Source organism: Mirounga leonina, unplaced genomic scaffold (genome assembly GCF_011800145.1).
Source record: "Mirounga leonina isolate KUSES-001 unplaced genomic scaffold, KU_Mleo_1.0 Mir_173, whole genome shotgun sequence".
In the NCBI taxonomy this organism is placed as follows: domain Eukaryota; kingdom Metazoa; phylum Chordata; class Mammalia; order Carnivora; family Phocidae; genus Mirounga; species Mirounga leonina.
The window spans coordinates 16,200,781-16,225,149 of record NW_023270447.1 but is presented as its reverse complement, the minus strand read 5'-3'; the positions used below and the strand labels follow the sequence as shown (position 1 = coordinate 16,225,149).

General features: G+C 47.3%; 1 protein-coding gene across 1 annotated transcript in view; it reads right to left on the bottom strand.

The window, feature by feature from the left end:
• The window catches only part of ABCA4 (ATP binding cassette subfamily A member 4), a 134,988-nt gene that overhangs the window by 13,477 nt on the left and 97,142 nt on the right, over positions 1-24,369 (bottom strand). The window contains exons 32-44 of the mRNA XM_035017997.1: positions 19,741-19,835; positions 18,200-18,232; positions 16,765-16,870; positions 16,579-16,653; positions 15,967-16,136; positions 13,786-13,963; positions 10,482-10,597; positions 9,381-9,528; positions 5,823-5,946; positions 5,331-5,460; positions 3,167-3,287; positions 2,657-2,719; positions 1,339-1,445 (exon numbers count right to left, since the gene is read on the bottom strand). Coding sequence (XP_034873888.1) covers positions 1,339-1,445; positions 2,657-2,719; positions 3,167-3,287; positions 5,331-5,460; positions 5,823-5,946; positions 9,381-9,528; positions 10,482-10,597; positions 13,786-13,963; positions 15,967-16,136; positions 16,579-16,653; positions 16,765-16,870; positions 18,200-18,232; positions 19,741-19,835 — 1,466 coding nt within the window. The remainder of the gene's footprint in view (positions 1-1,338; positions 1,446-2,656; positions 2,720-3,166; positions 3,288-5,330; positions 5,461-5,822; positions 5,947-9,380; positions 9,529-10,481; positions 10,598-13,785; positions 13,964-15,966; positions 16,137-16,578; positions 16,654-16,764; positions 16,871-18,199; positions 18,233-19,740; positions 19,836-24,369) is intronic.

The following is a 24,369-nucleotide window of genomic DNA, read 5'->3' as shown; positions in this document are numbered from 1 at the left end:
GTGTTCCAGTTTCCACTTCATCTAGCTCCCATCTTTTAGGTATCAGGCTGTGTCTTACTTGGACTGTCATCTGATGTCTTATGGTAAATGCCATTATATCCTCCTGCCCGCTATCCCTTGGTCCCCCAAGACTCCTTTTGTTACCACTGTCAAGTTACTTGCTTGGTTGCAGGCTAAGCTGGATCTGCAGATGAGACAGACTCAGCCACGGTCTGGCTTCACCCCTGCTTGTTCCTTTGCTCTAGACCCAATAGGGATGGCTGGGGAAGGCTGGAGAACCAAATTCATCCTGGCTGAGCCATGTCCAGTGGGCCTTCAGCCATGAGGCTGAGGATGGCTCCCAGGTGAGGGAAGGAGGCCCGGGTCAGGCAGATGCTGAGCAGAAGTCAGCACTGCGTAACTCCACTTATAAACCAGGGCAGAGGGTTCCTCCAGGCACATCTGATGCCTATGAGCTCTGCTGCTCAGGGAGCAGCCTGGAATGTGGCAAACAGCGTAGGTTTGTGTTCCTGATCCTGCGCCACAGAGGACCAGTCTGTTTCCTCACACCTTGTTACAGAGTGCAGCAGGCACCCTTCAGAATCCAAGGACACATGCCAATTTTCCCTTCATAAAGGCTCCTTGGCCTGGCAAAGCCAAGCATCAGCACAGAATAGCCAAGTCAGACTAAAGCCCATGAAGGCTCTTAAACCAGCCCACATCTAGAAACTCGATCCAGAGAAAGGGTGCTTCCCCACAGCAGTTCTTAACCTGGGACCAGGGATCCTGCAGGATCATAAATGTGCTTCAGGCCTCAGTAAATTTCCTTAAACTCTTTGCAAAAATGTACGGAGGGAAATAATGGGGGATAATGGTGTGTGTGTGTGTGTTTTTAAAGACTTTTTTTTTTTTTAAAGTAATCTCTATACCCAATGTGGGGCTTGAACCCACAACCCCAAGATCAAGAGTCACATGCTCTACCAAATGAGCCAGCCAGGTACCCCAATAATGGTCTATTTTTATAGGAAGAAAGTACAAGTGTTCATCAGATATTTAAAGGAGTCTATAACCCCCAAAAGACTAAGAACCACTGACAAGGTGCTTCCTAGAAGTTTCCAAGAATCCATGCTTACAGGGGCATGTCTTAACAATCACAATTCAATTCAATTTCCCAGAGAGTCTGTGTCTTGTACTTTTTAGACCATGCTTTCTGGGAGGCCTACTCTTCTGCATAGATCTTCCATGCTCTTAGGATCATCCTCAGTACAGGGTCTGAGGCTCACTCTCCCTATGCTGGGATGGGAACATGGCCCAGGACCTGTGAGAGACACCCTGAGACAGGAGGAGCAGGACACTCACCTCTTGCCTGCTACCATGGCGTCGCCTGAGGTCACTGTGGTGTCCCCAGTAAGCATCTTGAATGTGGTTGTTTTGCCAGCTCCATTCACGCCCAGAAGACCAAAGCACTGAGGGAGAACACACAGACTGGCCTCATCCTAGAACCCTCACCCTAGAACCCATCCTAACACAGCCCAAGGAGTGGGGACTGTGAGGCCCTAGGGCAAGTGTGTGGGTAGGTGGGAGACACTTTGGACCTGGGCTGCCATGACGGAGGCCACGAGCCATGTGTGCTACAGGCTAGCAGAATTTGCTACCTCGAGCTAAGCCACTTTGGTGTAAGGATGATTTTGAGCTGAAGGCAATTAAGAAGCAGCAGATACAAGAAAAGCTCTCTGGGGGCACCTGGGTGGCTCAGTTGGTTAAGCATCTGCCTTGGGCTCAGGTCATGATCCCAGGGTCCTGGGACTGAGCCCCGCATTGGGCTCCCTGAGCAGCAGGGATTCTGCTTCTCCCTCTCCTGCTCCCCCTGTTTGTGCTCTGTCAAATAAATAAATAAAATCTTAAAAAAAAAAAAAAAGAAATAAAAGTTCTCTACCCTCCCCTGTTTGCCTAAAAGCAGGACATAAATTTACAGGGTGTCCTCTCTTGCTCTTAGCCTGGAGACAGCACCAGAGGAATCTATAACAAACATTACTAACTAACATTTATCTACAATCAGTTTCCCCCATATTTGCCTTTTCTATAATTTGCCACCCCTACTGACGCAAGGTCCTTTTCCTTTGTCCTGTCACTTCTCTAAAAATGTATCATTCCTTTGCCGAGACGCTATATAAGCCCAAGTTCTAACCACCTCTCATGTCATTTATTTCTGATCATTCCCTAATAAATGTCTGTCTGTTTTTCTCTTCTTAATCTGTCTTTCATCAGTCCAATTTATAGAGCTCTATGCAGAGAACCCAGGAGGGTAGAGGAAAGAGGATTTTCCTCCCTTATAGTGACTGCTGAGCACTTGAAATGCATCTGGTCTGAACTGACATATGTTATACGTGTAAAACATACCCTGGATTTTGAAAACTTGAAACAATAACAAAAAAAGAATGTAAAATATTGCATCAATAATGTTTTATATAAATTATGTGTTGACATGACAGTATTTCAGATATATTAGGTAAAATAAATCATCAAAATTAATTTCACCTTTTTTTTTTTTTTTTACTTTTTTCATGTGGCTGCTAGAAAATTTAAAATGACCTCTGTGGCTGCATTTGATTTCTCTGTGATAACCCTGCTGTAGGTGGGGAGAAGCAGCATGCACAGGAGTCTGCAGGGCACCCACCTCTCCAGGGCGGACTCCGAAACATAGCCTGTCCACTGCTGGGCTGGAGGTGCCCGAATAAACCTGCAAGACGCAGAGAAACTGGACTGAGAACCAAGAGAGGGTTAGAGCGGGAAGGGAAGAGAGAGCAAAGAGCAAAGGATGGGTTAGGTGAGAACTATCGACGCGAGGAGGTTACATATTGGCACAGGTGTTCAGAGGGGTGTTGTGAACCCCAGGAAACCTCGAAGCTGACCCACTGTGCAGAGATGGAAGGGAGAAGCGTGAGGGAGGCTCAATGTAGGGGTTCACACTGAGGCCCTGTGCCAGTGCCCAAGATGAATACTGGGGAGAATGCACTGGAATTAGGTGTTCTTGGAAGGCAAGTTATAACACAGCAATGACAACCTCACATAAAAATAGGAAAATGAATTGCTTGTGTAGGCATATTGCAAGGCAAATTACAATGGTGTGCCATCTGTGGATCCAACTGGCACCTCCAAACTAACTCGTCTACACCTAGTTGCTTACCTTGGTTAGTTCATTTAGCCTTAAGATATCAGTTTTATTTCTCCCATTAATAATTCTTTGTCTTTCTTCAGCCACATCATCATCTTCATCTATGATAGGCTCCTTAGCAGGCTCAGCAATCCTAGAGGAAGGAAAGAGAGAGGATTGGGTTGGTGTGCAGTATCTGGTTTCTAGTCCTGGCCTTCCCATGTGTGACCTTGGGTCTGTCACTGAACCTCTCTAAACCTCACCTCCTTCAACCATATGGTGGGGAGGGGAAAAGAATGTCTGCCTCATAGGACTGTGGAGAAGATGAACTTGGCACAGCATCTGGCACAGTCAGAACTCAAAACCTGGCAGCTGATATCATTACTACAACACTTCATCTATGGTAAGCACTCAGTAAATGTCACCTATCTCCCACTTATCTCTTGAACTAACTCCTCTCCCAACCATTTGATCAAACCTTGGTCCCCAGCCCCTGCTGGTCTTCCCTGACTCACTCCCAGCCTCTACAGGCATTTCCAGGGCCTCAGCGTTCTCTTCCTCCTGTCCTGCCAAACAGAAGCCTCCCCATCCTTAAAGACACAGCACCTCTGAAACCCTCCCTGACCACCTTGGCCTACAATCTCACTGGCCACATCTAATTCATCTCAAAATCTTGTCTTGTCTACCATTTATCCAATCAACCTATTTTTCTTCATCTCCCAATGCCCCCACTTCTATCCAAGCCACCACTGACTCTTGCTTGGGTGCCAAAACAGCCTCCTGTCTGGTCTCTCTGCTTTTAAGCCTGGCAGATCATTCACCTGACTGATTAAAACACCCCAACAGCTCCCTGCTGCCTTCAGGCTTAAACTTGAAGTCCTCACCAAGGTGAGGGGCATTTCAGGACTTGGCTCTGCCTACCTCTCCAGGCTCCTCTTTTACCTCTCTCACCTTCCCCCTTCTGTGAACTCCCCACAGGTTAGCTTGTCCTCTACCAAAAGCACCCTTTCTTCTGCCCTTCCCTTCTTCTCTTTGCCTGGTTGCCTCTCAGCATGTGCATGGCTGTGGGCTTCCTGAAGCCAAAAGTCCTGGAATGCTTCTCTGGTGCTATTTCAGGCAAGACTTGCTCAGTTGTTTGACACCAGAGTTTGAAGCTACCGAGTCTGCCTTCTCCCTTCTACTCCAAGGTCTCTTCAAGATGTGGCCAAAGCTGTAGAAGGGGGCCTTTGAGGGCCAAGGGTCCCATGGACATCAATTCCCCACACTGTCCCCCATAACTAGCACCACTTCCTGGTCATGTCATTTTATTCTAAGTGTGTTGGCACCCATTATCTTGTTCAATCCTCACAGCCCTGTGAGTAGGGAGGTCAATTTGTTTCTAGTAACTCGATTCCCTATGGATTAAAACCTAAACCAAGTCCTCTGTATCTTTATTGACATGTAGCCTGACTCAGCCTGAGAGGATGAAAGGATAAGAAACAAAACACTGTCCAGGAAAGCATGTTCCAAGGGCCCAGTGATTTGCAGTTCAGGGCCCTGGGCTGAGACCTAGTGAAGGTCAGCCTGGATAGCGGAGGGATAGCCTTCTGGAAACCTGAGTGCCCATGTCAGAAGGAGGCAAGTCCTGGGTCAAGAAGCCAGGGAAGAATGGCACAGCTGGGCTGGGCCATGGTAGGCAGTCACTGCCCCCCCCCACCACCCAAAGGGGCACAATCCCTGTCCCTCTCCCTTCATACTGCTCCTGGCTTCAGTCGCCTTGGATATCACCCCATATACTCCCTATCCCCACTCTCATATCTCCAATTAGCAAAGGGGCCCACTTTGTCTATTTTCTTGTGAATGCCTAAATCTATTTCCCAGTACTTTGGATCTCCCTTAACTATTATCATTTGTAAGGCTATCATCCAACTTAAAATGAGTATCTGTTAATGAGGTGAGAGGGATTAAGTATTAGCAACTGAAATTAAATACTGTATTTTAAATGCTTTAAAGTTTAGGTTCGTTACAAATTCCAATGTGCCTATTTTAATGTCTCTCCCCTTGTGTTATTCAGAACAAGCCAGGCTTTAAGGGTATAAAAAGCCATCATGGAGTGGGGCTGGTGAAGAAACAGAGGACTACATGGATGTGAAGCCAAGTCCCTGGACAGATGCAAGGAGCTGCCCTTGGAACCCTTACGGCAGTGGCCTGAACATACCATCGGGTGAAGAAGAAGTGGTGCTGGATGAGGAGAGTCAGGAGGAAGTACACCACCCCTTCTGCGGCCATGGCAACCAGGTTCTTCCCAATCAGGTCCCACTGGAACGGATTTGCAGAGTGCTCCTCACCTGCGGACAGGAATGAAGTCCACTCAGCTGCCCCAGCTGCCCCCAGAGACCTAGTCATAACGTCTGGCCCAGCTAGATGAGGCCTTACTCGAAGGAGTAAGCGGGAGCTGAACCCAGGCCTCATCTCGGTTGCTTGAGTCAGAGTAGGGAAGAGTCGGAGCCTGCTCTTGACCCCTCCTGTGGCTCCTCAGCCACAGAGACAGAGGCAACTGATCCCTTCTGGGCAGAAGGACACTCCCATACCAACCAAGTGTCGCCCGGCTCCAGCCCAGGCTGCAGGTCGGGCATAGGAGCTCCCAAGGCAGCCCGCCCCCTCCCAGATGGTCTGGGGCCATGTTCCACGGGTCTCAAAGGCCACCCACCGAACCGGGCGTAGACATCCGTCACAGCCTGGCTCAGCGCCAGGTCAATGAGGCCCCGGCCCAGGCAGAAGTGGGGAAAGATAATGAGCAGCTTCCTCAGCATGGCGTTGAATCTGAGCAGCGGCTGAAACATAGAAAAGCAGGACAGTCAATTGTGGGGACTGAACCCACCTACCCCTCCTAAGCGGGGTGGGGCCTGGGTGCCCTCGTAGGGCAGGCCCAGGGGAAGGCCTGCAGACAGCGGGGGCCTAGCAACCAGGCTGGCCGCAGGAGGGATCTGTCACACAGATAGGAAGGTGCTGGAATATTCACAGGAGGCGCCACCAGCCAGGCAGCCTGCCCGGGTTGCTGTCACGGCAGGCTCACTCGGGAATTACACACGAGCCCCCCAAGGCATTTGTTCCTGGGAGATGCAGCAGCTGCTGGGGGTGCGGCCCAGGCTCTCTCCTTTGGTACAGCTGTGAGCCGTGACTGGCTGTGAGGCTCTTTCCTCTGCTCTTAGCCCGGATCGTGCCACAGGGGAGAGGGGCCCCGTGTGTCTTCCAGCTCTGCTTCTCAGCTCCCAGAGGACAGCTAGGTGTGTGTGGGTGCTGCCAGTAGAAAAGAGGGCCGGGAACTCTCTGGTGTGTGTGTTGAGTTCAGGGGACTTGTTTTCAGAGGGTCAGACTGTGCTTGCTACTTTTGCCCAGCAGTGTTGGGCGGAGAGAGTCTCCCCCAAGATGGCAGAGGGGACACTGGGGGGTGAGGCTGACCAGGCCACTGCTGCCCACTAATCTGGTCCCTCCCTACCACACAACTGGCTTCTTCCTGGCCTCCACACCTTTGCTCACATGACCTCCTCTCTCTCGCTCCCCTCCCCATGGCCCGCCTCTCCCCTCCTCCCAGCACAGTGCTCTTGTGCCTCTAGGCCTTTGCGCCCCCAGCTTCTATTAACCATTGCTCTTAGGAAAGAATGCTCTCTCCCCTTCTGTTCTCTAGAAGATTCCAGGCCTTCTTTAGAAAGCTAGCTGGAGGGGTGTCTGGGTGGCGAAGTCCATTAAACATCCAACCCTTGGTTTTGGCTCAGGTTACGACGTCAGGATCATGAGATCGAGCCCCACTTTAGGCTCTATGCTCAGTGAGGAGTCTGCTTGAGATTCTCCCCACCTCTCCCAAATAAATACATAAATAAATAAAATTAAAAAAAAAAAAAAGCTAGCTTGAGAAAATCCCTTCTCTCAAAAGCCTTTTCAGATTTCCATGTAGAATACCTACTTCTCTCTTCTAGTACTTACAACATTTTCAGCCAGGGTTAATTACTTCTTACTTGCCTGCTGGCCCCACTAGTCAGTGGTCCCTGGAGGATAAGGACTGGGTCCTAATTATTTTGGTGTCCTTTCTAAATACCTTCTTCTTCAATGATTAGCTCATAGTAGGCACCTCATTATTTATTAAATGGGCTAATAAAATCCTACTTATTCCAGGCCAGGCTTAATTGAATTTCCTTTACCCAGATTCTCCTGAGCCCTGTAGCCCAGCAGTCCAGCTCTTTCGGCCCATTCGGATCTGCAGTGTTTTATCTGTCTCCTTCCCTTGCTGTTCTATCACACACTGTCTTGTGGAAGGTCAGGTACTGTGGTTCATTTCGGTTCCTAGCTTGGTGCACAGATCATTTCTTGACTGGAAAGGGAGTTCCTGCAGGGTAGGACAAGCAGGTCACACATGTTTACATCAGCACATCCGTCACATGGTGCTCACCCTGTTGATACCTCTTTTTTTTTTTTTTTTTAAAGATTTTATTTATTTATTTGAGAGAGAGAATGAGATAGAGAGAGCATGAGAGTGGGGAGGGTCAGAGGGAGAAGCAGACTCCCCGCTGAGCAGGGAGCCCGATGCGGGACTCGATCCCGGGACTCCAGGATCATGACCTGAGCTGAAGGCAGTCGCTTAACCAACTGAGCCACCCAGGTGCCCCTGTTGATACCTCTTGACTCGGTAGGAAAAGCAGCTACTGGGGCCCGGGAGCCTCCTGAGGGATACTGGGAATCTCTGTAGCATCTGCTTCTCTCAGGACTTGCATGAAAGCAAACAGCATTTCCTCAGGGGAAGGGGGTTTGCCCCGAAATGTCGGCTAAACGAATACAGCCCTCAGGAGGGAGTGTTCTGAGTTGCTTTGCGCTTCCTCTTTAATTTTTCTGAAGTAACGCAATCTCTTAAGATGTAGTGGGCTGTGAGCACATGACAAACAGCTCTGAAGAGGAGCATTTTCAGTCTGCCAGGAAGCTCTGCCATCAGCAGAGTCCGTGTTTTTTCTCATCCATCTCTCTTCTGGGGTCTGACTGCGACATGGTACATTTTTTACCAGTCATGGAACAAATGGGGTTTTGTGGCAGGAAGTCTGACAAGGCCTGGGGAAGCATCCGTCAGGAGGCCATGGGACTGGGGGCGAGTGCACATTTGCCTTAGGTCCTCTCAGCAGGGCCCCGAGGTGGGAGTGGGGACAGGGGCCACAGGACAGCAGCACTGATGTGCTGGCGGGTGCCCACCCTCTGAACTCGAACACCTAGTGAGGGAGGAACAGGCTGGAGAGGCCACTGGGGACACGGGTGCTTGGCGAGCCTGCCAGTGCTTGAGGGCGCTCTGGGCCGCCACAGCCAGCTGCAGACATAGCCGGCTGTGAGTGGGAGTGGGACACACAGACAGCCCTGAAGCCATTGCCAGTGGCTCAGGGCTTAGCCTGGCAAGCTCCTTCTGGGCAAGGAGATGTCTGGGGAGCGGGACAGGACGACTGCACTCCATAGCTCAGAAAAGTGAGTCATTCGGCACCATACATTTCTAACCCTATCCTCAGAATTAAGTTTCATGTAGAATAGTAAATGTTACTCCGTTACAATATGGGTAAGAAAGTGGGAGAAAGAAAATGTATGCGTTTGCTTATTTGTTGCCAGAACACCTAAGAAACTGAAATGAAAGGTTGCCTCTGGAGAAGCAAAGCAGGTGACTGGAAGACAGGGGTAAGAAGGAGACTTCCTTGTATGCCTTTTGCTGCTTTGAAATCACATCAATGCACTCACACATGTATGTGTGAATGTGTGTGTGTGTAGAAAAACCTAACACCCAAAGTCACCAAGGAAACTCTGATGGAGTAAGAAAATCTAAAAGCTTAGGATCACAAAAAGTCGTTTATAGCTTGCAGAACAGGCTCAGAAAACCATGACACTCAGAGCACACAAATAAATTTAGAGTTGATGAGCTTAAAGAAAACAAGGAAGGAAGGGAGGAGGGAGGGAGGAAGGCATGAGGGAGGGAGGGAAGGACAGCAGGAAGGAAGGAAGGAAGGGAGGAAGGGAGGAAAGATGGAGTGTAGGAAGAGAGGAAGGAAGGGAGGAGGGAAAGTGAAGGGAAGGAGGCAGGTAGGCAGGCACAGAAGGAGGGAGAGAGGAAGGAAAGGAGGAAACTACGTTCACATATGCATTAAGATTGTCCAGCCACAGTATTTGCCCCGGCTCTGCTTGACCATCAAATACTCTCTCTAGTATTTTAGCAATCAAACAAGGAAGCCACAGAAGTTATGCTCACCTGGTTATTCTCAAATAATTCCAAGATGAAGGTGATGGCACTGCTGTTGATGCCGATGAACAGATTAGCACAAGCCAAGGCCACATAGGCTGTGCTGGGGACATCAAAAAGGAAGGATGCTGGGTACATCATGGGAATGACTGCCCATCTGTGTGGAAACGACACAAGGAAGTGGGACAGAGTTGCAGTCTTTGTACCACTAGATATAATGCATTCCCCGCACACGAGGTGATGTGTCTGCACTGGCGAGAGTCCAAGGAAGACCAGAAAGCTGCTCCGTCCCTTGGTCTTTGTTCCTCGTCTTTGAAGGGAGATAATGATACCTTCCCTGACCACCTCACAGGGTTTTGTGAGGAGCAAGTGAGATGGTGGCTGTGAATGTGCCTTTTACAAGGCAGAGGGGCCAGCTCTACCTTGCAGTGCTTCCCACTCTAGTCTGGATCAGCAAAGCCCAGCTGAGATCCCAGGAGGCTCATCTTTACAGTTGACTTGAGTTGGTATGTCATGGTTATACTGGCTCCTGAATTCTCTATTTGCAAGAGAGATGCTCTGTCAGGGCTTCACTGGCCCTCACAGGAAGGACCAGGTGTCATTGTCTGCATTTTACAGATGAGGAAATTGAGGCCCAGATGGGGTAATAACTTGTCCACAGGTACATACCCAGTGAGGGGTAGGCCTGGATGTAAAGTTGCATGCCTTGCTCTAGAATTCTACAGGATTTAATCCCTGTGTCATCCTCTGACCCTGGCTCAGGGGCAGCCTTTCAGCTGCAGTCTTCCGTGTGCAAATAACTCTTGGCCCGTCCAGCTGGAGACACCGAGATGGACAGGTTGGCTACAGATGAATCAGAATCAGAGCCGGGTGAGGGACAGGAGAGTGACGCCCTGGTCAGGCCCCAGTCTGAGTGGAAGAAGATTCATTTGAGCCTCAGGAACTGCTCTGTGTGTGGAGTCTGAAACAGATTCCTGGTTGGTAGCTGCACACCCTGCCGGGGGCTGGAAGCTAACCTGGCTGCCGGAAACCCCGGTTTTCTGTCCGAAGAGCACGCGCCTCCCGTGGCTTCCCTTTTGGTGGCATTAGCTAATGGCCCAAACAACTCACCCATACAGCATGAGCAGTGCAGCAAGGGCAGGAAGATTTTCTGCAGAAGTGTAGGCTTTCTTCTGAAACCCGATGAAGATTCCCACCACTAGGGCTGCGCTCACAGCATAATTCATCTTGAAGAGAGAAGAGGAGAATGAGGCACTTAACTTCTCAGGACCTCTATCTCCTGCTCTGTGAAACGAGGGCTGGGTCAGGCTCCTCCAGCACCTACAATGGCCTGGGGTTCTGCTTCTATTTGTTTAAACAGTTCTTGGTCAGCAAACATACTTTAAGTTGTCCCTAGTCTTCCTACCACTCCCCACTCCCACCTCCCAGTGCAGGGAAGCTTCAGCCTCTATCTCTTGAGAGAATGAATTATAAAAATCCACCTGATCTTTCATTTTCTCTAATTGGTCACGAAGTCCTACTGAGTCTACTTTCTAAGCATGTCTCCTGAATTCAGAAAAACTCAAAATATTTAGTCCTTGGCCTCATGAAGTTCAAATAGATGATACCCTTTTATCGCTTTATCCCTTTCCTCTCTTCCTACACAATTCAGTCCTAAAGCCATTAGGATGGATAGGGAGAGGTGGGCAGCCACAGTGGGGGTTCAGGAGGTGTCACAGTGGTCCCCGGCAGGATGAGAACCCGAGAAGGGTGAGGAGGACATCCCACAGAGGGTGGGCTGGTATGGGGTGTAGGAGGGTGTCCTTATAGGGGGTCAATCTGGTTGGGGCTATCAGAGGAGCAGAATGAGGAGGACCTCCAAATGTGGGGCAGCTGGAGCAGGGAGAGAAGGGTGCCACACAAGGGCGAGAATGGTGGCCACGATGGGAAACTCATTACGTACAGGCGTACTGCTCAGGTGGGTACATGAGTCAGGGGTAATAGAAGCCAGTTTCTCACTCTTGGAGAAGAGTCGCAAATATGGAAAGATAGAGAGCCTGGAAGTTTGGTAACAAATAGGATATTTACATAGCTTCAAAGTACCTCTCCTCCAATTCTTATTCATTATAAAGGGCCAAAGAGTAACTTTACAGTGGAGGAGCTCAGCAGACACCACCTAAATCAAGTGACCAAAGTGACCATTATCAGTAATAGAACAAACTGAAATCAGAAGCTACCTGGTCAGATGCAGCAGAGTAAACTTTCATGATACCATTGCTGTAACCTGGATCCGATCATGAGAAAACATTGGGCAAACTCAAATTGAAGGACATTCTGCAAAATAACTGGCCTGTGATCTTCACAAGTGTCAAGGTTGTGCATGTCGAGAAAAGACTAGGAACCATTCCAGGCTAAAGGAGACTGGAGAGAACAACTAAATGCAATGACTCTGAGCTAGATCCTTTTCTATAAAAGACATGATTGGGGAAATGGGTGAAATTTGAGTGGGGTCTGAGGAAAAGATGGAGGTGACGCATAGTGCTAGTGTCCTGGTGTTGACAGTTATGCTGTGATTGTATGGGGTGTGTCCTCACTCATAGGAGGTAGACACTGGAGGTGCTGGTGTGTGTGTGTGTGTGTGTGTGCACGAAGGGCATCTTGTTGGGAAGTTACCCTCCAATGGCCCAGAAAAAAAGTTTTGAACTATATTTATAACAATTTTGTGACTGTTTCAAAATTTAAAAGAAAACCAGATGACATATAAAAAATAAGAACTTAAAACATCCTATCTGTGCTGAGTGGATGATATAAACAGTAAGTGTTTGTTCACATTTAACAATGACCCTCGGGCATATATGTTATCTTTTTGCTGCTGGCTAATGAGGGTGCTAAGCAACAACGTTATAGATCCTAGAGTTTGGATTCGGAGGCTCCGAGGCCTGCTAGTGTCCTATTCACACCATCTTCTAACTCTTCGCTGGTCTGCCAAGTGTCTACTTTGCTAGTATCACCTCCAATCCAGACACTGACTCTAGCCTTCTATCCACATATTTCTCCTTAGGCTCAGAGATCTCTGTAGCTAGGCACATGCATGTGTCAGCCCAAAGTGTAAATTCTATAATCCTTGTCTTTTAAAAAAAAAGTAGAATGCAAAACCCAGCACTTTAATAGCTTTTCAGTGCAGGTGAGCCTCACCCCTTTCATGCTTAAAGGCAGGGCAGTATGGGTAGCTACAGATGATGTTTTTGTCCAAAGTGTGGTGTGATGGTTCTGACTCCTCCCCATGTTAAGTGTTTTCTCAGGTAGATAGGACAGAGACGAAAGAATTTAGTTGCTACTGATGATTTCTGGTTTTGTATTGTTCAGTGATGACTGCGTTTAGGGAGCTAAGATAAAAGAAACCATGTCCTTATAAACCCTAATATTTGTCATCATTATTCAAAACCACTGTGAAAAAGGTTATTTGTGTTGGTCTCCATCATGATATATCCTACCATAACGTGCAATGGAGACTCATGTTAGTCTCAGAATGTTGGGATAAAACAAAGGATCTTATTAGCCACAGTGTCCAGAAAACCCTGGAGTTGGTGTCATAATGATCACTGCTACATTACAATTAGGGCTTTGCTGCCAATTTATTTTGACCCTGCGGCCTGTCATAAAGTAACCCACCCTGACTCTTTTCTGCCCCCCCCCCCAACAATCCTGGTTGTGAGAGAGGTGGCAATCTGCTGTTGACTTGATAAATAATTTTTTCTTTCTATTCCCTAAAGTGGTGGCTAATCTGATTTAGTGGAGGTCTGGTTACTTTGGGAAAGCAAAGTAAGGCCACTGGGTAGGGTTGCCACATTTTGCCAATAAAAATATAGGATGCTCATTTAAATTTGAATTTCAGATAAACAACCAATACAGTTTTTTAGTATAAGTATGTCTCATGCAATACTTAGCGGGTGGGATATACTTATACCAAAATCATTAATTGTTTTATCTGAAATTTAGATTTAACTGATGTCCTATATTTATTTGGTGACTCTACCACAGGAGAAGTTCCATCCTTCCCCCTTTGGGGTGGATCAGGATGTAAGAAGAGAATGTAGGATGAAGGACCTCTTGATATTATTACCTCTTCAGCTCCAGATTATTCCCAGGAAAGCCAGCCTCATGCCTGTGGTACAGGGATTACTCAGTGGGTCAGAAGGCCCCTTGGTGCAGGGCACACAGAGCCCCAACTCAGCAGTTGTTAAGTTGAGCCCCACATCCTTCCCCAGCTTGGGGCTCCTAATTCTGTGCTTTTCCAAGAAAGAGCGAACACACAGTCCCTCAGCACAGCACCCGCCAACAACCCATCCCACCATGTCCCCTCAGTCAGAGCAGACAAACACCTGCCCACTGTAGGCCCATGGAGACAAGGGAGGTGCCATGACCTGACACTTACAATGTCCCAGAGGAAGTTGGTCAGCCAGTAGGTGGCGGGACTCACTCCGCTGACAAACTGGAGGTGCTTGGCTTTGTTTACCCTCTCCTGGATCAAATAAAGGACAAAGCTGGCTGGGACGAAGGACATGGCGAAAATCACACATATGGAAACCAAAGCATCCACTGAAGTGGTCAGCCTGCAGCAGTAGGAGAGACATAGTGAAAGAGAGGTGAAGAAGGAGGAGCAGAAGCAGGAGAAGGACAAAGGCAAGCTCTGGGAAGGCCTCATCCAACTCCAGGTAATGGCCTCCAGAATCCCCTGGAAGCTTGTTGTTTCACTCAGCTGTGCTAGTCAAACTGGGTCAAGGTTAAGTGGATATCTGTGGGTTTCCTGTTCCATGTTACTACCGAATACTAATATTAATGTTAATATCAAACATTTTCCATGTTGTTTTTTTTTTTAAAGGAATGTTTGGCACTATGCAGATAAATGGGACTATTTTTTTTTTTTTTAGCTTCTTACCAGTATCTGGTTCATTGAGAAGCTGAGCATTTATTTTTATTTTTTATTTTATTTTATTTTTTAAGATTTTATCTATTTATTTGACAGAGAGAGAGACAGTGAGAGAGGGAATACAAGCAGGGGGAGTGGGAGAGGGAGAAGCAGGCTTCCCGCTGAGCAGGGAGCCCGATGCGGGGCTCGATCCCAGAACCCTGGGATCATGACCCGAGCTGAAGGCAGACGCTTAATGACTGAGCCACCCGGGCGCCCCTTCATGTTAATATAATAATATAAACAAATTTTATTACCTTTCCTTAATTTGTTGGTGTTTAGAAATGGATTCTTATATTAATCTTATATACTACAGTCCTCTTATTAGTTCTCATAATTTGTCTATAGATAACTCTTGGATTTTCTATGTAGACAGCGATATGGTCTGCGAGATCTTGTTAAATCATGGTTTCAAGAAACATCACAACATGGGGAAATAATCATAATGTAAATTTAAGTGAAAAGAGAACAGGCTGGTTATACAGGAGCTTGGCTCTCTTCACCCTTTCCTTGATCTCTGAGAAAGCATGTGGCTAAGGTAGCAGGTGTGGGCTGAGTCCCACCTAAGTTTCACATACGAGCACAGCCCTGGCGTGGGACAGTGCCTGCAGAGAGAATGGAGCACTTCCAACTAATTCCCACGAGGGACCACATGTGCCAGGCACTGCCCTGATGAAACTACAAAGGGCATGATCCACACACACAGGAAGAAGAGAAAAAATAACTGGAAGGAAACACACAAAATGTTTAAAGGCAAGACCCTAAACTGTGTAGGGTTGTAGAAAATAAGTTTTAAAAAACTCTGTTCTATACACTTTATTTAATGATCATATACTATTTTATATCCTACTTTTATAACCACAGAAGACTCCTATTTCTTATTTCAGATTCAAGAGGCTTGGCAGGAGATGGAGAAACCTGGGCCAAGAGAGAACTGGCATAGGACAGACTATTCTTCCTCAGTTGAGGGCCTCAGAGGGTGTCCAAAGGAAGGCCCCAGGGGGCCAGGGCCCAAGTTTTAGCCAATGACACTTGGCACGTTTGGGGCGAGTGTTCAGGGCACTGAATACACTGGGATAGGAACATTAGGACCCTCACAGTCTCCCAGAAGCAGTCGGTACTCAAGAAGCCATTGCCACTGAAGGAAGGCTCGAATGGCGCACACATACTACAAATTGAATGGGATTGATGTCGTTTACTGCCTGAAGCTGTGCAGTAAGAGCTTAAGCTTGAGGAAGGCAAGGGTCTGTTGACATCTTGAAAGCCTGGCCATCTGAGGGAAATTACCGGAATCTAAAATGATTACTCCCAGGGAGATGAAAGATTGGCTCAGCTTTCCCAGTTCCCGGCAGTCACTTTGCAAACTGGTGAGAATATTTGTGTAAGCTCCAGGAGCAACTTGTTATCAAGAGCCAAAAGGGAAGAGAACCAAATCTATGCTTACTTTCCAAATAAATATGAAGAGAAAGAATGGCCAAGCCATTTGGTACACGAGGCACTTGAACGTCTCATGTTCGTGTGTGCCTGATTTAACAACCTTGCCATCCAGCCCAGCAGCTCACGTTCGATAGAATCCTCTCCGCGTGTCCCGAGAGTGGAGAGGGCGACCGGTGAGCTGGGAGGCTGGGGGCCACGGCGGCAGCTTACACTGTGATCTCTGAGAGCTGCTCCTTGGTCAGGTTCAGGGGCTGGCTGGTGACGGTGATGCCGTACTCCTCAGGGTTGTTGTCCTTGTGCAGGCTGGCCCGTAAGATGGCGTTGTGGGCCACGTTGAGAAAGCTCACCAGGGCATGCCGGCCTTTGTTGTTAAACCACACCTACAGGGCAGGGATGGACTTGGTTAGGCTGTGCTATAGCTGTTTTAAGAAAAAATGAGCTGCGGGCGCCTGGGTGGCTCAGTTGGTTGAGCGACTGCCTTCAGCTCAGGTCATGATCCTGGAGTCCCTGGATCGAGTCCTGCATCGGGCTCCCTGCTCGGTGGGGAGTCTGCTTCTCCCTCTGGCCCTCCTCCCTCTCATGCTCTCTGTCTCTCATTCTCTCTCTCTCAAATAAAGTCTTGAAAAAAAAAAAGAAAAAGAAAAAATGAGCTGCAGGAGAAAGAATGTGAGGAGGAGGAGGAAGGGTTTGGCAGCTGGAAGACATTCCAGGCTAGATTTCAACATGAGGAGGGATGGAATGTAATTAAGCTGGGGAAAAAAAAATGAAGTAACTAGCTCACGTGAGTTTTTAGCTCTAGGGCAGATGAGGCAGGACCAGTACCTTTATGTTGTCTTCAGTTTCTAGATGTTTAAGGAAAGCAGGCATTTCCTTAGAAGCCTCTCTGGTGATAGGGCCCTAGAAAACAGCACAAGGGTTTTTTTCCCCACTTAGTACTCATGATTATTTCTGTTTCATGATAACCAGCATGTCAGACGTTCTATCCAAATCTCCAGGCTGTTTACATACCCCGCTCACATTCATCATCTGGCCAAGATGGCTTAAAAATTCAACAAGTGCTTCTGCAGTGATGGGAAGAACTGGGAGCTTTCCTCCAATGGAAATTCCTCCATACCTGACAAGGGAACAAGAAGTCCTCAAGTCAGGGCCACGAACCATGCTTGTGGTGCTTCACACCTGTCAATAGCTCTCTCGGTTTCTGCAGGGAAATGTGTACTTTGGGAGCAATTGTCCGGACTAGTCAGCAACATGGCTCCACTTTACAAACCAACTATTAACCCTTCCTTGTTTCCACCAGGAAAAGTCCCAATCTTTACTGAGTTTGGTCTCTGCCCACTTCTCCAACGTCACCCCTGCTCATGTCTTCCCTCAAGTGGAGTATTCCAGCCATGTCAGATTACTTCCAGAGCCCCCGCTGGTCCAGGCTGCTTTGGCGTCTCTGCCGAGGAGGGGCTGCTAGTTTCCCAGGAGGGCCTTTCCCTTTTTTGAGCATCTGGCCAACTCGGACTCATCTGTCATATGTCATCTTCTTTTTGATGTCTTCCCTGACTTTCCCTACACCCCAACCAAGGATTCCTTTCTGGTGCCACTCCTGTGCTTTGCAGATCCCCTGCCCTAACTCTGTTTCTAGCACCTTAACTGGGGTCCTAGCATCGGATCTCTCCTGCTTTCACCCATTTTCCACACTGCTTGGCAGTCTCAAGCGATCATGCTCAAACACCAATCTGGGCCTGTCACTCTCGGGTGTAAAGCCCTTCAGTGGCAGGATAAACGCCAAACTCCTTGATAAGAAAAAATTAATCTGTTGGCAAGGCAGAGGAGGGGAACTTTATTTCTCAGGGACTCAAATTGCCCCACCCATTTCTGCTTCAACTGAGACCCCACACTTCCCTCTAGGGAGCAATTCTAAAGGCTGGATTTCCCTTTCATGGTTTAGTATCCACCCAGGAAATCAAGTTAATATCAGCTCTGCATTCATTCTAGAGGCCCTACTGCTGAGGGACCATGGGAGGCCAGCTCACTCTTAGAATATCCTGGATGATCCTCCAAGCCTCTGAAACTACTTGAGCCTCCAGAATGCCGCAGGAATGGGGTTAGTCTGGGGCTGGGCCAGACTCCCTGAGGCTCAAGAGGGTTGGGCCAAAGAGTGGCAAGGCTTGGGTTACACATCCTGTCACTGTAGCCCTCTCAATTGTTAACCTTGTGAGGTTTTAGAACCCCCTCTGAGTGAGAATACTCTGGAACGCCTCTTAGGGGAACACCTCCTCCCCTATATATCCTCCAAGGAGATCTATTGCTTAGCCACATATCCTTCAGGACATGACTTGTGAGTTCCTGAGTACATATAGAACAGCCCATGTGGCTCCAGGTGTGGCTTTTTTCATGTGCAGTTATTTTAAATGGATCAATCTGAGATTTTAATTTCACAAAAGTAGTTTCTTACCTCTGTTCGTTGACCCAGAATTTGCTCTTTAAGCTGAAAGCCAAAACAAATCATACAATGAATACCCTAAGGAAGGTGGTAGTGTTAACTTTCCTTCCAAACACTCATTGGGGCCGCTCAGTCTTGCAGGGCAGTTTTGCATTTCTTGATATCCAAACAATGGGAAGCTTCTCAGCCCAGGGGCCAAGCCCAAGTACACATGCAGAGGAAGGACTGGGTTCCACCGTTGGCTCTCCAAGTCACATCCTGCATTCTGGGCTTTCTGGGTGGTCCTGTGGTCAGGTCGTTTGTCTGACCATCTGGAGCCAGAAAATAGGGCAACCACTATACCAGTGTGGAGTGAAGGCTGCAGCCCTCCCATCTTCCACCCTGCACAAACAAGACTCTAATATTAATCACCTGCACACTTGGGAGAAGGGCTGACTTAGTCCAAGCCCAAGGTTAAGAGACTGACTTCCAGCCAATCAGGGGTAAAATGACAAGTAATGAGCAGATGCCAATTCTAGACCTCGCAGTTCAGGCCCCCAAACTATCACTGTCATCAAGCACAAAATCCCCAATTCCATATTGCAAATTCATTGCTGAGAGCCAAGTTTGGGATGGTCGGGGTTTTACTGCATTACTGAATAAATTCTATGCACGCTGCTCTTATTTGTGTGCTTGGACGGCGTTTTCCATTTTGCTAGAGCTGGCTTGGCGCGGCCTTCTCAGCAGCAGCTCTCCCCACTGGCAGCATGTTCTAGTTAACTGAGTCCGTTTATCCTTTGTTCAGGGTCTGGCAGAAGAAGCCACTGAAAGGACTATGAAAATTAGACAGTATGTGTTTTATTTTAAGGCCCCAGAGCACACGGGGACTGGCTCAGGGTTCCCCAGGACCCCCTTTCTAGAGCATGCTCTTGTCAAGCTTGGACAGAGGCTGCTGACGCCACCCATCCCCCGCCGCGCCCTTGAGGAACAGCTGCTGAGCTGAGAGAAGGGGGCACGCACAGAAGAGCTCACGGGCGGGCAGACTGAAGGGCAGTGACCGAGAGGAGAATTTACAGCTAGGGTGTGACGAGCTGCGGCGAACCTGGCCAACCTGTGGCCTCCCTCACACGCTGCCATCCCGCTGCTTTTTTCCTACATCGGTCTGATTTGTTCCTTTCTCCTTTTTGCTCATTATTTTCCCTCTTGCTTCTCTCCTTTTCTCTCTTTTTTCTCCTTTACTGGCCCTTCCAAATGTTGTCTCTCTTTCTGAACTAGTTAAAACATGAGGCTGCATTGTTGGATGCATTTTGTGCTTTCTTATTTTATTTTTAATGGTGCACGGGTTAAACTTTAAGACTGCTTCGCCTAAACAAAACAAAAGATGAAAACAAAATTAATCTTAAGTTGCATTTTACTTTATATATGTCTCAATTGCTTTTTCGGGTAAATCAGGAAAAAGAAAATTTTCCACTGCCCTGATTGTCGATAAGTTGTGTGAATAAATTATCTTCCGTCTCCAGTTAGTACTTTCTACAGGGAGCCAGGTTGTAAAGTATGAAAGAATTTCTTCTTACCTGCTTCGTATAAGAGCAGGATAGGTTTTTACCAAGAAGTCGGAGATGTTCCTGTTTGTAAGGTCTTGTAGAATTTCAGTGCTGCGCTGTATTCTCTGAGGCAATAAGACATCTGTGTTAGTCACCTTGGAATCTGCTTGTTCTCTAAAAATTATTTATGGACTCAGCTGCTGGGAAGATACTGAATAAAGCACTGGCATATGCCTGGTTCCCACTTTAAAGAAGTGGGAGCCATCTTGGATTCCTCTCTTTTCTCCAATCCATTGACAAGATAGGATAGTTCCAACTCCAAAATAAATCTCCACTCCATCCCCACTGCTCCAGTTCCAGACTACCACCCTAGTCCAAGCCTCCACTCAGACCTCATCTGGACCTCGACAGAAATGTCCAGACTGATCTCCCTTATTCCACCCTGGCCCTCCAAATCCATTCTCCAGGGATGCCTGAGTGGCTCAGTCAGTTAGGCTTCTGCCTTTGGCTCGGGGCATGATCCCAGGATCCTGGGATCGAGCCCTGCATCGGGCTCCCTGCTCAGTGGGGAGTCTGCTTCTCCCTCTCCCTCTGCCTCTCCCCCTGCTTGTGCGCTCTCTCTCTCTGACAAGTAAATAAATAAAATCTTAAAAAAAAAAAAAATCCATTCTCCACCCAGCAGCCAAACTGAGCTTTAAAAATGTAGATCAGGGGCGCCTGGGTGGCTCAGTTGGTTAAGCGACTGCCTTCGGCTCAGGTCATGATCCTGGAGTCCCGGGATCGAGTCCCGCATCGGGCTCCCTGCTCTGCAGGGAGTCTGCTTCTCCCTCTGACCCTCCCCCCTCTCATGTGCTCTCTCTCTCATTCTCTCTGTCTCAAATAAATAAATAAAATCTTAAAAAAAAAGAATAAGAATGACCCTTTTAAAAAAAATAATAAAAATAAATAAATAAAAATGTAGATCAGAATATCCCAGCCCTTGCTTTTCCCATTCCAATAAACCCTAGGTTCCTCTGAGGATCATCACCAAGGCTGACACAGCCACACAATCCGGCCCTACCCTGCTCTCTGAGCCATTTGGCCGCCACTCTCCTTACTCCTCACCCTCCCCATCTGTCCTCCCTGCTTCTCCACTGCACACCCCTCATTCCTGAGGTAGCTCTGCACTTGGCCATGCCCTCTGCCTGCATTGCTCTGCCCAGACAACCTCACATGGCTAGTTCATCATCATTCAAGTTATCAGCCTCCATTTTACTCCTCAGAGAAGTATTTTCTATTTCTAGTCACTCTCTATCATGACCTACTGCTGCATTATCTTCTCATCTGCATCTCTCTCTCAAATTTTCTTTCCAATTCATTGGCTTCCTTGTTTTTATCTGTTACCTCCCTGTATGATTAAATTCTCGGAGAGCAGGGACTTTCTCTGTGGTGTCCCCAGCACTCAGAATACTACCTGCAATGTAGGTGAATCAATAAATCTGTGACATGGATGAAAGAATTCAAACAGTCCCTTACCATTTATAGATTGCTTTCAAAATGTATCTAGAACTGGAAGCTGGTCTCGCCTTTGGAAGAGTCAAAAAGCGCATGAGTTTGGCCACCAGGTGGCAATATTACTTTAAATTTGGGTCTACATAGTGTTGGTTCAGTTTTGGTCAATCAAGTACCTGAGGTGTCAAGGGCACAACTCAGATGTAGATGAGGGTATTTCTGGTGGCATTAAAAACACATCACACATACCATCACATACCATTCTTTTCATTTTTATACACTTTCTGCCTCCCCATCCCCCTTTCCCATTTTACTCCCTTCAATTCACTTTCTTCACTTGGTTCCTCCAATGCTAGGAGAACTAGCATCTACTGAATGCTTACTGTGTGTCAGGCACTGTGTTAAATGCTCTATATTCATTGTCTCTCTTAATCCTTATACACTTATGAAAGAGGAATTGTTGCTTTAATTTACAGCCAGAGAAACTGAGGTCCAGAAAGCTCAGCTAACTTGCACCAAGTTACAGAAATTATAGGGGGTTGTGCTAGGATTTGAACCTACATCGGTCTGTCTCCATAACCCTGCTCTTTTCACTCTGTCACCTGCTTCTCAAGCTGAGAATGGCATCTAGGGGACCTGCCATGCTACCCTGGTAGAAACTAGGCTGGAACAGTTGCTGGTGTCTGGTAATTTGTGATAAATTATTTTCTAAAAATTCTATCAAATAAAAGACTCCTACAACTTGATCTCTGTGTATTCTAGAAGTCAGGGATGGAGCACTTCCACATCAGGACTTACCACCATTCAAAGAATGTTAGGACAGGAAGGGACCCTAGAGAAGACCGCATCAACACCCCCATTTTCCTGATGTGTACAATTTACCAGCTCTGAGTGAAGCCCATATCCTTTGGCTTTATTCCAGGCTGAATAGGAGAGTGTGTTTGAGTGAGTGGGATGAGTGGGTCTAAATATGAGCATATGTGTGTGTGTGTGTAAAAGACACACACACACACACAGCATCTCCTGTACTGATGCCTGAGATTCAGTTTTGCTCCCAAGAGAAGCATCAATGATAGGAAATGTGGGAGTGATTAAAAAAAAAATCACAAGAACTGGCTTGCCTTTTTCTAGGACTCTGCCTATGGGGATCTGTTAAATTTTCCCACTAGGGACCAAGGACTAATTATTGAAAAAAAGTTCTAAGCTAGGCAGGCAGCCTTGAAAGTAGGATCCACTGAGGAAATGAATCTCCACGTAGCTATGCTTGGCCCTCCTCCCCTGTCTTCCCAGCCAAGGACTCCTGTGCTGTGTCCCAGTGCTGGATGTATCTGAGTTGAAGTGGCGGCAAGGCCCCTCAGTCATCCCAGCAGAAGCAAAGTTTCCTCTTGGGGTACAGAGAATTGGAACAAGTTCCCTGATTCCCTCTTCTGGAATCTCTATGACGCTGCAGTGGCTGAGTTGTGATTCAAAGGGAAAACATATTGCTTGAAAAATATAAAGGTATATGCTTTTACCAAATAAGAAAAAGAGAAAAACAGGAGGATGCTCACAAACACAGAATCACTGATAGGCCAACAGTGGTGATTGATGCTATCGCAAAATTTAGTTGTCCCCCATCATGTGCTCTGCCCTTCTGCTGTATGCCATGGTAACACACTCTTTTGTTGGGTTCAAGGCCTCCCAGAATAAAGACTATACAGTTCTCAGTCTTCCTTGATGTTCAGTACTGGCTAATCATGTTTAAGAGAAAGGGCAGTGTGGTAGCTTCTGGAAATCTTCCTTAAAAGACAGTGCATTTGCACACTTTGCCCTCTCTTCGTCTTCTACTCTGCTACCAGGAGAGTAGCTTCTGCCATGTTGGCCAGTGAGGCTAAGGGGTGTTTACCAGGGAGGAGCAACAGAACACAAGGTCACCGACTGCCTGCATGAACTTTCACTTGTGTCTTATTTTTATCCACCATCAGTTTGAGGTTGTCATCAGTTCAGTTGAATCTAATTCTAAATAATACAGTTTCTTTACCCACATTATTTCATTGCATTCTCATAATAACGCTACGACGTAAGTAGTTATCTTTAATTTATAAATGAGGAAATGAAGGCTCAGAGAGGCCAAGTAACCAGACTGGAGCTCTCTGTGCCAATGCCAGTGCTCATCCCACTGGGACACACTGCTTCTTGGGGAATCATTCAATCACTGGCACATCATTAGAGAGGGCCACACGAGGCCCAGTTCCATGCCAGTCAGCTGGGAGGCCTGTTAGCAACTGAAGACAGAGTAAGACTTCTCTGGCTCCTTTTACTGTCTCTGACACCCCTGGGAGAGGCTCACTGGGGTGACACATCAAGGAGTTCAGAACTCCCAAAAAAGGGCTCCTGGGTGGCTCAGCCAGTTAAGCATCTGCCTTCGGCTCAGGTCCTGGGATCGAGTCCCGCATTGGGCTCCCTGCTCAGTGGGGACTCAGCTTCTTCCTCTATCCCTCCCTCCTGCTTGTGATCTCTCTCTCCCTCTCCTTCTCAAATAAATAAAATCTTAAAAAAAAAAAAAAACCCTCCCCAAAGAGAATGCTGCTCAGAGAAAAATGTAGGTGGCTGGCTGTGTTTGTGTATGTGTGTGTGTGTATGCATGCACGCACGTGCACTCATGCATGCATATGCATGTTAGTTACACAGCATGTGGCAAATGTCTTAAGTTGTTAACAAGTGTGCAAATACATATGCATTTGAATGGACACTACATTGGAATGGAAAACACTGAAAACTCACATGTTCAATGAGAGGTTAGTTACACAAATTAAATGAAACAGTGGAATAGCATGCAGGCATTGAAAGTGAGGATGTATATTTATTGACATGAACCTATGTTCGTGATATATTTAAGTGAAAATAACAGGTTTCACGACAGCATTTTGAATATAATCCTGTTTTAATGGATAAAAAGCAAATGTTATTGGTTATCTCCAATTATAGGATGATTTTTTTTCTTCTGACTTAACTGTATTTTCTAATTTTTCTATAATGAGCATACATGACTTGTATATTTTCTTTTTTAAATGCTTTTAAAAAAAAGATTTTATTCATTTATTTGCAGAGAGAAAGAGAGCACAAGCAGGGGGAGTGGCAGGCAGAGGGAGAAGCAGGCTCCCCGCTGAGCAGGGAGCCCGATGTGGG